This window comes from Harpegnathos saltator, unplaced genomic scaffold, assembly GCF_003227715.2.
Source record: "Harpegnathos saltator strain DR-91 unplaced genomic scaffold, Hsal_v8.6 scaffold604, whole genome shotgun sequence".
Classification (NCBI taxonomy): Eukaryota; Metazoa; Arthropoda; class Insecta; order Hymenoptera; family Formicidae; genus Harpegnathos; species Harpegnathos saltator.
In genome coordinates, this window is record NW_020230432.1 from 838,203 (window position 1) to 852,891 (window position 14,689).

The 14,689-nt window shown below is 43.3% G+C and overlaps 1 protein-coding gene across 1 annotated transcript in view; it reads left to right on the forward strand.

The window, feature by feature from the left end:
* Positions 1-3,538: 3,538 nt before the first annotated feature.
* Positions 3,539-14,689, forward strand: part of LOC105183296 (uncharacterized) — a 104,466-nt gene continuing 93,315 nt past the window's right edge. The window contains exons 1-2 of the mRNA XM_011141317.3: positions 3,539-3,821; positions 10,494-10,595. Coding sequence (XP_011139619.1) covers positions 10,553-10,595 — 43 coding nt within the window. The 5' untranslated portion in view covers positions 3,539-3,821; positions 10,494-10,552. The remainder of the gene's footprint in view (positions 3,822-10,493; positions 10,596-14,689) is intronic.

A 14,689-nucleotide genomic window follows, 5' to 3' on the forward strand; every position in this document is an offset into this window, starting at 1 on the left:
TCTACCTTCCGTCCTAGGTCACCTCTACGCTCGCTCAGCCCAGTGCGCCAAGGAAACAACAACGCCGCCGCCGGCCATATTGGGCTCGTTAGACGCTTTGCGCGCCAAAACACGCGTCACGCCGCTTACTTCGCGCCGGTCGCACGACCGCGAGTACATATAAGTGTGTACCACTGAATGTGTTAAGATTCGGGCGAAACGTCGCCGTTGTCGAATGTGGTATCGCGGACAGCGTCGTGTTGATCATTTTTCGTTTTTGATCAGTGAAATTATGTGATTCTCGGAAATCCCGTATTCGTGAATCGAGCCGGATCACAATCGTCATAAAAACGCGACATTCAGACCGTTACCGTTAATGGCGTCTATGTGTTCTCGGTACAGCGCCGCGATGCGAGCGAATTCGGCGTCCATTTGGTCCGGCATCGTGAACAGTGCAGGATCGGTCCCGTGCTTCATCATCGGAATCGTCGTCGAACGAAGGACGATGAGGAGATGGAGAAGGAAGCAACAGTAGCGCAGTGTCAACGTCGAGGTAAGATAACACCAAATACAGTATTTATCGATAGACTCATCGTGTCGCTTGGTCGTGCCGCAAGTGCCGGTTACGGTGAGAGGGGTTAGGGGGAAGGGAGGGGGGGAGATGAAGACCGAGAAAGAGAGAAATATCGGGAGATTGCGCAAACATTTGCGTGCCCCCGGCACGTCGACGGGCACGCGAGCGAACTGCCGGGGTAGCCAAACACGATGAGTGAAATTATGCGCAAACATCTCGTACGACAACACGAGGACGCGTCTAAACGCTCGAGCGAAAGAGTGAGAGTTACCGTTACGCGAAGTATCAATATGCATAAGGGCCCGAAGCTTCTGGCGGTGGCTATAGCGGCAGAGAGGTGGCGCTTTCGCCGCCAAGCCACCCTGTAGACAGACGTAACGAGTCATGAATTATGAATCGCATTCGTCGAAGAACGCCGCCGTGTTTTCCGTTCCTGTTCGACGGCGGCGATCCTCGCCACTGCCGACGACGACGACGGCGCGGTATCGAGAATTAACGAATGTCTCGACGCGATTATTAACGCGCAAATATTTCATGACGAAAGGTATAATTAAAGGCCGCTCACCGATTCAAGCCTGGCTTCTCGAGCAGGTTCCTTCGTTGGGGTTCGCCGTTCCAGTTTTCCTTCGGTCATGCTTTATATTCTTAGACAACGGAGACTTGGAATATTTACCGTGTCGGGTGTTATCGGTATCGCGATATCACGACGTGATTGAACACGGCGTAGAAATTGAAAGTTATCATATATATATGCGAGAAGTGATTCAAGGATAATGGGGGGATAATTATATAATTATATTTATATTAAAATAATTTTGCTGTTGCAACGTGAGAATACCACAGAACATAGGAAGAATAACACACACTATATATTATTTTTTACATACGGAAATACTGCGGGATTTTTTCGGGACATTGTTATCTGTATCATTACTTTCGCTATTCCACCAATATGTTTTTAACGACCGCGAGTATATTTTCTCTTTTTATTGGGAAAGATATGTGATACATTTTTTTATTAAAACGAACAATTGTTTTCATAATGATCGGGTGGATAATTTTAATACGCAGGCACTTATAATTATTAGCTTTATTAATTGAACTACTGCGGATTTTCTAGAATTGTGCTAATTAGAGCTCTTTTCTCTGTAATGGAAATATACGCAGCATATGAAACGTATATTTTAAAATTGTACGAGTCTCTCATATGATGTTTCACTATGAAGTTATGCGGAACGAGAAAATATGTGGGACGCTATATAGGACGCTATGTAAAAACGTACGCTAGTAGAAAAGTTGTCCGATACTTTCTTCGGCCCTTTAGATTCGAATCACTATCATTATATCTTCAGCAAATGCATATTTAGACGCGTCGTTAATGCCCCTACGTAAATATACGTTAATGCATCGCAACGATGTAATATCATTCCCCGGTTTTAATATTTAATGTGCTTTAATTGTCGACGAATGCATTTTAGCGGAGTGCGTCGTAACATTTTTGTTAAACTCGATCGTGATTTAAAATATTCTCTTGAAAATTTCCATTAACGCATTCTCTTCTCTTGGTATATAAAAACAAGATATATGTTTAAGGACAAACGCAACTGTAAAATTAAATACAACGGAGACGAATTACAAATTATCGGGTTCTCTTTTCGCAAAATGTGATATTGATTTTTTACATATTAAAAAAATATCACAGCATTTTTGTAGTTTATTTTCTATGAATTATATATCATGCATCTTTAACATGCACTCGAAAATACATTTTTTTGTTCATGTATATATGCACAAACATTTATTTAAATTTATCCCGCGATTTGTTATTGTATCCTTATTCATTGTTGGTAAATTTTTAACGTATAAAATTGATTCATTATATTTGCTTTAAATAATTTCAAAGTTTTCTTTAAGTCTTAATATTTGTAGATATCTTTATCAATCCTTTCATAATTCAACACCTCAATTTATTTAAATATCGAATGACGCTGTTCTGTATCAGTAGGCAATTTTTATATTTTTATCAATAAATTTCTAGCTTTGTACCAGTAGCCAATAAAAGAGGTATCTTCCCTACCAATACAAAACTCGGCAAGTTATTGTATAAAAAATTATATACGAAATATTGAAATAAGTTATTAATTTAATATTAATATAAAAAATTAGGTGTTGATAATTAGGTTTGAACTATAAATTTAATTGAGAAATATGTACGTATCGATTTGTCATGTTACTCCAATCATTTGCCAAAATATTACTTTATTTTGAAAATTGTAACTGGATACATTTAGCTATCAATCCATTTCATCTCTCAAATCATGTTTTGAAAAATCTTAATCAGTATTATTAATTCACAATATTTAAAGTATTTAAAGAAATATCCTATAATATAGAAGACAATTAGCAGATGTATGAGACTAAAATTTTCAATAGGAAAATTAATAACAGTTCAAGTTCCGTATTATCCGCAATAAAATCCAAGATTCGAACGTCATTAATTAATTAAAGCACCATGTATTCTAACTACTATTGCAACCTATGGTGTAAGAAAGGAATTAAAATATTCGCGAATTATCGACAACAGTTAAATCTCGTTGGTAAAGTTGGCCAGTATTGATTCGAATGTCCTGCGTTATCAACCTCCACATTGCATTCGCGTGCATCCTCGGGTCAATTTCGTCCAGAGGACGCCTAACGTCGTCACCCACGATCGCGGACGCAGGAGCATAATCATCGTCCGGGTTGCCATCCGGCAGGAGTTCAGTCGGTGCCGGTCCCGGAAGCCGTTCACGTCTGGACATTCTGCGGGACGCAAATCTAAGATGGCAATAGACATGTACATTTGATAGGGCGGTCCATTCGATAAGGGAGACAGCCGATTTCGGTTTAGCGTAACGTGCGATAATGAGCAAGTGAAAAGGAAGGAGAGAGGTGAGAGAGAGAGAGAGAGAGAGAGAAAGAGAGAGAGAGAGAGAGAGAGAGAGAGAGAGAGAGAGAGAGAGAGAGAGAGAGAGAGAGAGAAAGAACGCGTGAAAGAGTGTGTGAAAGAGAGCGAAGGTCGCGATGAACGGATAGGTGCAACATCATCAATCGCGCATCATTCGAGCGGGAGGGAAGGGTGCGTGTGCGATACTACTCTTTTTCCGGCACGCGTAATCGTCGAGAGACAGCACGGATCGAGAGTGGCGGACTACTAGTCGTGCTGTGACGGAAGTTGGGCACTCTCTCGACGGCATGTCGCCGTGACGAATCGCAACGGCAGATAAAGGTAAGCGATTAACGTTAAGCCTTTGCTCAGCAGGCCGTTCGTCGGCAACCTTACCGTAGTTTCGGGTCTCTTATATTTGCCACGCTTACAAGCAGAGGAGAATGGCAAGTTTCGGCTTCCTAGAAGGTTAAGGATTCTTTTTTCGCGGAGCGGGTAAAGATACAGTGTGTGCACGCGCGTGTATGTGTGTGTGTGTGTGTGTGTGTGTGTGTGTGTGTGTGTGTGTGTGTGGCAAAGTAGATCGTATCTTTAACAAAAATAAATGTGACGATATAAAATTATATTTTTAATGCTGACAGTAAATATCGTGAAATCGTTTCTCTTTTCGTTGTCGAAAAGTCAAAGTGCTCCGCGATAGTGCATTGAATTAATTGATCAGTTTAGAGTGCTCAAAAAATAATGTAATCTTGAATTGATAATATTGATTGAGGGTAAAATGTAATAAAGAAGATACGTAGGATTGGTCGGGAATGGCAAAAGAGCGCGATAGAGTGTAAAAGAAGTTGCGAACGGAACGTTGGATTGTGCTCAAGGCCAGAAAGAAAGGGTATCGTGGAGAGTTCGCGTATCGAACGGCGGAGACGCTGAAAGAGATGAGAGAATGAAAAGTTTGAAGAGTCGGTGAAAGGTGGTTTCAGTTGATTTTAACTTCCGGTATGAATATCTGGGAAGCGAGAAGAATGTTTTCTTCGATAAGCTCCGCGAACAATGGATCCTTACGCATCGGAATGACTGGTAGCTCTTATCTCCGAGAGAGGCGAGAAAACGTTCGAGATAAATCGCTGAAACTGAAATTGCTCGCAACAAATACGTGTGTCGGAAATCGTCTCGAGTAGAACGTGATCATATGAAGGCTGTAAGAAAAATTAATTGGTTACATGCCTTTATTCGCATCGAAGATTTAAGTAGGACCCCATTCCCGCGAGTCTCCACGTCGGCACGTTCTTAAGTTACTAAATATTCGAAGAAGCATCGTAAGAATGTTCGAAAGCATCGAAACTTGCAGCGATAAAAGAAAGATATGCATGCTTATACACGTATATACATATATGTATAGATATCTCGCGTCCATATTTTTATATGTCAAGCTTACACATTCGATGACGAAGCATTCATTCTGCGATAAACTGATCACATCGCGTTTTCTAATTTGTGTGAAAGCGCATAATATGCAATGTGCGGGACGATGACGGGTGTTTTGCATAAGAATGGACGATATTCCGCCGGAAGATCGTTCATTATGAGCTCGCCGGAACGGGACACAGGGAATTTTCGCGAGTGTTGTTTACAACCTCCAACGTTTAACTGCTGCCTTTCGCGTTATACCGGGTCGCGGAGTTCCGCCGCGCCGATGCCCAGAAAAGGAAGGGTTGAAGGGGATCAGCATAAATTTCATGATTTATTGATCCTTGCAAGGTGCCCGGTATTATCAAGTCAAATTCAGCGACGTGTCGGCTTTGTCCCGTCTGATCTATCAGTCACGACTATTAAGTCACTCGCGTCTGTTATCTCGCAGATTTCGGGATTCTTAATATTTCCTCCCTCCTTTCTCCTTCTCCCCTACCAGCTCCTCGCGGAAGCATTTAGTTGCGAGTGAGAATCCAATTAATTTTCCCGATGGCGAAGTATCGACGTACATCTTGGTACTTTCGTTCGGACAGGATCCGCTGATTCCTCGCATCGATAACGATGCAAATGCATGTTGATAATTCCGCGAGAAATTACACAGTTAATCGAGAGGGGAAGGCATATTGAGAAATGTAAAAAGAGTGTATAATCGCAACGTGTGTTTATATTTTGTAATTGTTGTAAACGCAAGTAATGTACGCTTTAAAAATGCCGCGACACATCTTAAAATAAGAAGGATATTAAATTCAAGATGGGATACGTAAGCAGCTGCTCACATATGTCAGTGATTTGAAGGGTCGATAAGCTCGGGGCGCCGCGAGAGTTACACTTCACATTTTCGACGTTTGCTCCCTTCAATTTCAGCTCGTGACCATAACGTAAATTAAAGCGACTGGTCGTTCGGTAGCACGAAAAGTTTCGCGCTGTGCGTGCGGCAGGCGACGCGTCGCAGGGAGGAAATTGTCGGATTCAGCCGGAAATTGCGAAATTCCCGATAACAGCGATCCGGCGTTCGATCGCGACGGCTATTCCTGCGTATGCCGTTCCTTGTCGCGGCTCGCCTTTCCTTCTTCGCCGGAAGCACGCATTCGCGTTCTCGCGGAGGATTGCGCCGTCTCTCGATACGTCGTCGAACGGTTTAATGAAGGCCCCGTCGATGCCTTTCACGAAGAGGTATCGAGTCCTCTCGGAGAGCGAGCGAACGTCTCTTATCGGCGCGCTACGGACGCAGCGAGATCACGGCGAGCAGGATTGGAAAATCCTCTTCACGGAGATAAGTCGAGAAGGAAGGAGGACCCTCGGGTCGCGTTCGTTCGCCTTATAGCGCATAACTGCCTTTTTGATAAGGTTGCTGAGGTCTGGGTATTCTCGCAGCACATTCGAGCGCCGCGAAGACCTGACCCTTCTTTCTCTTTTGCTTTCATTCTGTACTCTCCTTATTTTTTCGTTATTTTTCTATAAACGTGACCGCGTGACGGAAAATGTTGAGTCGAGATTTATAGCAACCACGGTTAATATCATAATTGAAAGTCGACGCGTCATCAGTTTGTTAAGGAAATTGAGAAAGATCGATTGTTTAAGGATTTTTCATTGATATTCGGGAAACATCAATTGGAATATCGAAAATTGCTTATCGATCGGCAATGAATATGAGAGGAAAAGTTATCGGGCTTAACCGTGGTTTAGTATTTACCAATCGCTTCGCAATAGTTGGGTAGAATCGACCGTTCCGTGTAGAAAAGCTTTTAAAACGTAGTCACTGTAATGGCGAACGGAAGAAGAGCAGGTGATTGAGGATATACATCAGCGACCGCCGATCATAAAACGAGTCGTTTGTATGCACCCTCTTTTTTTATTACATGTTCCACGGTCGTTGAATCCCTCTCATACGACATCGGGTTTTTATCTAAGAACCCGTGTCTACCGTACGTAGAAACTCGGGCAACCTGGAATTCTCGCAGAATTTTTATCCTTCTCGTCTAAGTAGATACTTCGCTGCCTCTTGCTTTTTCGTGACGGTCGAAAAGCTTGGCATTCCGAATGAGAGGTTCGTGTGTACGATATCTCGTTTTATTCTTCAAATAGTTGAAAAGACATACATAAGTTCCGAAACGAAGCGTCCCGTGGTATTTGGAAGATGTAGATATATATATGTGAATTATTTAAAAATATATATCTTTCCTTTATGGACGTACAACACTATATGCAGCATGCATATTGAGTCACGTAAACATATATAAATAAAAGAGAAGTATATTTTAATCTTCAGAGTGCAGAGAGAAAGCACTTTTGCTCATTCTCTCTCTCTCTCTCTCTCTCTCTCTCTCCTCTCTCTCTCTCTCTCTCCTCTCTCTCTCTCTCTCTCTCTCTCTCTCTCTCTCTCTCTCTCTCTCTCCTTTTCTCTCCCCTTCCCTCTCTTTTATTCGGGCGGTAGGAAGATATGTAAATTATTTAAAAGCGCAATTCACTCGCGTATAATTTCGCAAATTAGTAAGGAGCTATTGTGTGCGGTCTGCCAATGTAAAAAAACCAGCAGAGAAATCCGTTGCGTGAACGAGAATACCTGGTACAAATGTATTTCTCGAAATTTTTGTGTGGCGGAAAATGTTAATGCAACAGAAATTCCAACGCGCTCTTCGTAATGCACGTACAGTGCAAAGGCAGAAATAGAGAGAGAGAGAGAGGGGGGGGGAGAGAGAGAGAGAGAGAGAGAGAGAGAGAGAGAGAGAGAGAGAGAAATTGAGATTGAATAGGGTGTTATGAATTAGTAAAGGTGCATGTTACATACCCCTTTTGGAAGATACAAAAACGGCCCTAAGTAATTATTAATAAAAGACTCGCTTCAGCGAGCTTTCGCGAGTGACAAAAACACACGGTCGAATTGCTGAAAAAGATTTTAACTAAAAACACTACGCTGTAGCTTGCGGAGGAATCTCTCTTTTGAGAGAGGAAGAGTGCGTCATGATTATTCATTTGCGTGTAATATAGTAAACTACTCGCACGACTTGATGTTCAATGCAGCTCGTTACGCAAGAACGGCTCCAGCGCGTCGTACGTACGTATATATGGCGATAGTGTTCCAATAAGTTTTCGTCGCGAAATTGAAATCCAACACGCTGGCGAGAGTGGTAAACTCGTTATTTATTCGTCCGGACGTGCCGTAACAGCGTTGAAACTTTCGGTCGAAATGGCCCGCTATATCGTCGATCGTTTAGCGTGCGGAAAAGTGCACGAGCGTGTGCGTGCACTGCACGGCCCTATCGTTCGTTTTCCTCGTGACCAAAACTTAGCAGCGCCCGGCATCGCGTCGCGTTTATCCTTTAATTCACGTTCCAGTGTTCGTCCTGTTCGTTTACCGAGGCAGCTGTTTGTGCAATTTCGATTTTACGGTTCATTTTTCCTCGTGAAAAACGCCCCCGGATTATCATAAAATATTGTACGCGGAATATTGTATCACGGAAACACTATAATATATTTTTATAAAATCATATTTAACATATGTATATACATGTGTAATTATGTCAACTTTATATCATAACATTTTGTCATATATCTAGTATTTTTACACTTTATAACTCCATAGTTCTCGATATTTTTATCACGATGTACTCTTCGGTAAGAAAATTCAATTTTCATTAAAACGCGACGTTTTAACGTGTTTTGGAATATAATTCCGCGATATTGGATTTTCCGATCTGGCATGGAGAAACAATTTTTACACTGTGTTTTGTACCACATACGAGCACCGAGGGTGTTTGCGGATCATCAGCGAGAGAAATAAGGGTGAGCATAGTCACAGAATATTTGAAGTAACGTCAGAAACGAGCGATATTTGGTCGTCAGTAAGTCTGCGAGAGTAGACGTTTTGTCATAGAGAGAAAAAGAGAGAAAAAGACGCGAGAGAAAGTGTAGAAACAAGCTCCATGTAAAAAAGACAAAAATGGGAAGGGAGAATGAAGCTCTCGTCTCGTCGCGGTGATCCTTCCCGGGCTTGATTTTCTTTGCCTTCGCATGGAACTCGAGGATCGCGTTGCAGAGGAAAAAGCGCGGAATCACGCGCCTCCGTTTTATCTTATTAACAGATTCGTCTCGATTCTTCCTCCGCGCGCGAACACGACGGTGCACGTGACCGGCATAGCATTTGGACGTTGCACGTGCGATGCGTGAGCGTTCCTTTTCCGAATGCATCGTCGATGCTGGGACTCGCCAAAAGTTTCCATCGCCGGTGCATTGCGAGAGGCGCCACAGTGATGCGTGCGTAAATTCGATCCGATCTGAAAATAGAAGGCAGCACAAAGCCACGCGAAATTCGAAAACGCGAACGAGATTCCATTCTCCCCCTTCGTCAGCATGTAATGTATCTCGCTGGCGGATGAATGAGTATCGAATTTGCGTCGGCTTTAAACCAAAGTTACAGACGGTCGAGAGAGAAAGAGAACCCGGCCATCGTTTTTGCCGAGAAAGCTCGTGATCCTTCAAAGGACTGTCCTTCCCTGTCGGCCGACAAAACGGCCGACGCGTGTTCACGCGCGAAGGATAATTCCGAACGTCGAAACAAAGCGACAAGACGTGGGATAAGTGTAACTCTCGTCGCGCAGGGACGCTTTTTGAGTCGTGTCCACGACGAAATACGGTAAATCTTTCGGAAAGAAACCTATAAGAAAATTGGACCGCGTCCGATGACGCGCGATAAATCTTCATTCCGTGGAATGCGACATTATTGGGTTTCCCCTATGGCAGACGGTTAAATGACTCCCTCCGGGCTACCAGTGTATCGTCACGCCGCGAGATTACGCGAAACGATCCCAGCCCGAATAGATACCCATATTTTGAACCATAAAGATAAAAAGATAAAATAACTTTGCAAAAAACTACTTTTCCACGTTCGATTTGATAGGTATACTCGTAACGTCTTTATAGCTGAAATATTTAAGAGGGAAGGTATCAGGATAGACATGCATATACCTTTTTTTATTAAAGGGTACATTAAATTGAGATCAAAACTCGTCTGTTTGCAGCGGATAATATTTCAATATTTTAAACCTACACCGTAACCTTTTTAATTCGGTCAAATTATATGAAACACAAAGCAATACAAGCAACGCAACAAAATAAAATTGAATAAGTACAACTGTATTAATATTAAATACACAAAAGTACATAATAATTCTACATCCTCCAACGTCAAATGCATGCAATGCTTTTTTGTTTTATGCGTTCGCAATTTACACAACTCAGTGCCGTGTAATCGACCTTGCTCGTACAATTTCATTTTTTCGCAATCACGAAACAATCGCTATTTTATACCGCGTAGTCGGTATCTCATTTACCTTTTTGCGACAGGCACTATATACCAATTCGCAACAAGGACCGTGTTCGCGCGGGAATAAAAAGAACTGTTTCACGAGTGAGTCGAGACACACGTACATATATATATATATACTTATTTTACGTACACGAGAAAGAACGAGCGAGAAAGGACACGGCGAGCTTGACGTAGCGAGTCCTTGCAAGATAACGAAATAGTTTGCAATTGGGTTTCAGGTGGGAGCGACAGAAGCAGCATCTTATTCTAAAGGACAGAAGGAGAAGGAGAAGGAAATATGGGAAAAGGGGACAAGAAAGGCATCGCGCAGCGCAGTGATGGTGAGTGTTTTATCAACAGTTTCTAGAGTCGGGCGCGTAGTGACGGAGTAACGTGGTATGTGATACACCCCACAGAGATTAAGTATCCTCGCTACCTGCGGTGTTATTACATCGGCGGATATCCCAAGTTATCTCTCACAGATGAGGGAGAGAATTACATCGATAAAAAGTCGAGAGAAAATTCCGACGTTTCGGGAAAGAAACATGCAATATCTCGGAGATATCAGCGTGTCGAATATCGCGAATAGAAATATCGCGTAGACTTTTGGATTCTTCGTGTGTAAAGTCGAGACGATAGCGAGTGAAAGCACCTGGGAAGATCATTTAAAATGGCGGGCTTAGCCGCGAATCTCCGATGTGGGGGTGACACGACCACGTTTCGTTTATTCGCAGCGTCGTTTCTCTATTTTTGTAACGTTACACGTCCTGTGCTAATCCTCGACTCGTAATTTCCGTTTCCGAGTCTTGCGTATCTGACGTTCCAGCCATTATGCGAGCTTAGCAATTACGTTTGTATATTTCGCGATTATCCTCGTACGCAGTCCATAAATCGGGCGACTTTAAAAGGAAAATTTAAACCGAGATATCTCACGACTATCTCTCATATCGTCGTCTCGTATAAACGCCACAATTTCCCTCATGCAGCGTCTCCGGAGCTAATGTTACCGCCCGAAGAGATCACCAAGGTGTACGTACTTTGCCCGCGAGCGGTATGCATTTTTCACGTATCGAGCATCTTGCTCGATACGTGAAAAAAAGCGAGAGATTTGCGCGTCGCACTTGAGAGCGATACGGACTTTCTTCCTCTATCACTGAAAATCATTTGCTCGATCGCTATTCCCGACGCTACTCTCGACGCACATATACAGGCACACACAACATACGCGATTCACGCTCAAAATCGCGATCAAAGGAAGCCCGCAAACCGGAAACGCGCTTGCCACGCACGCAGAACAACCAAAACGCGCCCGCCCGTCGATCGGGCGGTAAAAGGTGACGTTGAACGATCGGAATTTCGATACGCGAATATCGAGGCTCGTACGTTATCGACGTTATCTCGACGGGGAAAGAGTAGCGCACCTACCTTACCCTACCTACCTTCTGTGTGTGTGCGCGCGTGTACGACGAAGGAATCGAATCGAAGGAGAAACAAGACGGGGAGACCGCACTGTGTGTGTTTGCGCTTCCACCCTTATTTCCCACTTCCACTTCCTCGATACGACAACGACGACGACGGCGACGGCGACGGCGACGGCGATGACGATGACGACGACGACGACGACGACGACGACTGCCATGTCGTCGCCACTGTTGCCTGTCGCTGTTTGGCCTTTGTATATTTGTGACTACTCGTAGAATACCTCGATACCACGCGAGTGCTTGCCCTCTCGACTATGCACACACTCGCTAGTATTGTTGCATCCAGGATTTTCGGTGCAATCACGTTTCCACTTCAGTCTTGTTTATTCTCCGATTTCGCGGAGCTCGCGTAACCGTACGTTAAGAAAATTTAGCGAAACGGAACTTGAGATAAAATCAATACGCACGTATCGCGAGAATATTTGTAGGTCGCCGATGCTCGATTGCCTCGCGTGGAGTTAATCTTGGAGTCATTGGTTAATTGTGGACGGGACAAGGACAAAATTGACATTGAATTCTAATAGCTTACGTAGAAGTGACAAAGAAATAATGAGTGAATTATGAATCGAGACGATATAATAGTCAGAGGAGGAAATTTTTCACCGTAAGCTACTTTGTATACTGAGGATACAAATGGAAAGCACCGAAACGTTGAAGTATACTCACGCGAAATCACGCGAATAGTCGCAACTGCAAACGTCCGCGAACGATGATACATGGCGGATTTCGACGCAGTTTTACATGCGAGAGAATCTGGTTCTGGTACGCTTTCCGGCACCGCTCGCCGTTCGATTTCGTCCGTATTCTACGGGCGGAAATGGTGACGGCGATGATGCATCCCTTTTCATCCGCAAATATGACGGTACCATTCGTAAGAGCTGAAATCCAAAACGAGACGGCGTATTATCTTAGCTAAAGCAACATTACAGTCTCGCCCGGAAATGCCAGACGAGCCATAATCGAGCGGATGAATTATCTGCAACAATTCATGCATCGAAATTTACGCGAATATTTCACACACGCGAGTACCATATACTTACGTACAACTAATGTCGAATCCTTTCGTTCTTTTTCCTATCGAAAAAATACGAAATAATAGTTATCTTTCGGCAGTTCTTTGGCGTTAGAATACAAAAGAAGCGATTTAACTGCGATCGCTTTTACGAACAACGCGCAATCCGAGATTCCAATCGCGAGCAAGAAAACCGTTCGGAACGACGTGTTAGGTGGCTCTTTTAGCGGGACAATACGAGCGGTTCAACAAAAGCAACATGCCGACACAAAGGTGGCCACGTATACACGCGGCCGGCCGTTTGTCACTTCAGGTGCACGCTTCCCCGGAGTGTACCGTGCGAGTTATCTATTTGCACGCGGATGCAGCGGACCGACAGAACCCGCTCGCTCGTTGCTCGCTAAGTTGAGACAAGAAGATGGAGACGAGGTCGCGAAAAGAAAAGGAAATAGAAGGCTCCCTCTCTCTCTCTCTCTCTCTCTCTGGCTCTGTCGCCGTGTGAGCCCCATTCAGCGAATAAAATACACGCGCCTTCGCTCGCGTTGCTCAATTCGTATTTTCTCTTCCGTCGTCGCGCGACACACACAATAATCTTACGTGATCAAATTGAGATTTTTCTAGAATATATTTCACTAAATATACGACAATAAATGTTTTATTTAAACGCACTTGCGTAAAACGTAAAAATCGCAGTTACATTTATTTTGTGATTTTTCTTACCGCGGCAATTTTATTTAAGAGAGATATCCGCCGCGCGAATCTTTCCGGCGAAAGCTCAATGGGAGCGCGGCAAGTCGTATTGAGGAGGAGAATCGAGTTTTATGAATTGCATTACGTCGTCGCGCGTCGTACAAAGCGGCGAGACTCAAGGCGCGAAAAGGGCAGGCGAATCGCGCGCGAGAATACGAAGATAGCGCGGACGGAAAGTGCATCTCGGATGCGTATCGAGACGGACTCGTACAGAAAGACAATAGCTTCAGGGATCCTGGAGGATACTGAATGCACCTGTCGTCGGCGCGCCGTCGGCTGCGATCTCGTCGACGACGGTCTGTTATCGTGGTGGTTTACGCGTACGTGCGTGGAACACTCGCAGCACTCAAGATCTCGCTCTTTCTCGTGCGAGAGAGAAAGATGATTCATGCCATGTATAGACATAGCATTTCCTATCTTTATTTATTGTATGTTTGATGTACGACGAGCACTTTTGTGTCTTTCCGATAGAGATATTCATGTCAAAGTCTTAAGCCGCGGTAACAATTTATCGAACAACTCGTATCTCTTTTTCTTTCTTATTTTTTATTTTTTTATCGAACGTTCTTGCAATTTCAATTTCAATATTTATCAAGTGATAACGTTATGACTAAAAAATTGAAAAAATGATGAACGAAAGAAGGCGACGTCGTGAATGAAGGATCGATTTTGTCCAAAATAAAGTTGATATAATTTTCTTAGATTTATAAATATTGTTTTAAAATGAAATACGCGATTGAGTATCACATGATATAAATCTTATAAAATACCAGGAAACGTTCAGCAGAGTTATTTACGTTTATACTTACGCTTTTGAATCTTAATGCGTTATATTTTATGATCGATGTCACATAAATCGCTGCTCTTTAACATCTGAATATTGATGAAGGTGATATGATACACAAAGGAAAGGACAAACTCTGAATAGAAATAATACCGGTCCGCCTTGACCGCGTTGTTCGAGTGATTAGATGCGCCATCGTAATTAGCATAATTCGCGGACGAGTGCTAGTGGAAGTTCCCCGATGAAAGGCTTGATACGGTAACGCGACCTTAAAATCCAGGCAATCTCTGTCTTTACGCGCAAAATTTAGTCGTTAACGCGATTAATGAAATTCTACGTCAGAGTGAAATGCGCCGTAAAGTTGTCCAGGCCGTAAAAGTTGTCTAGGCGGAAAGTTCTTAATATAAC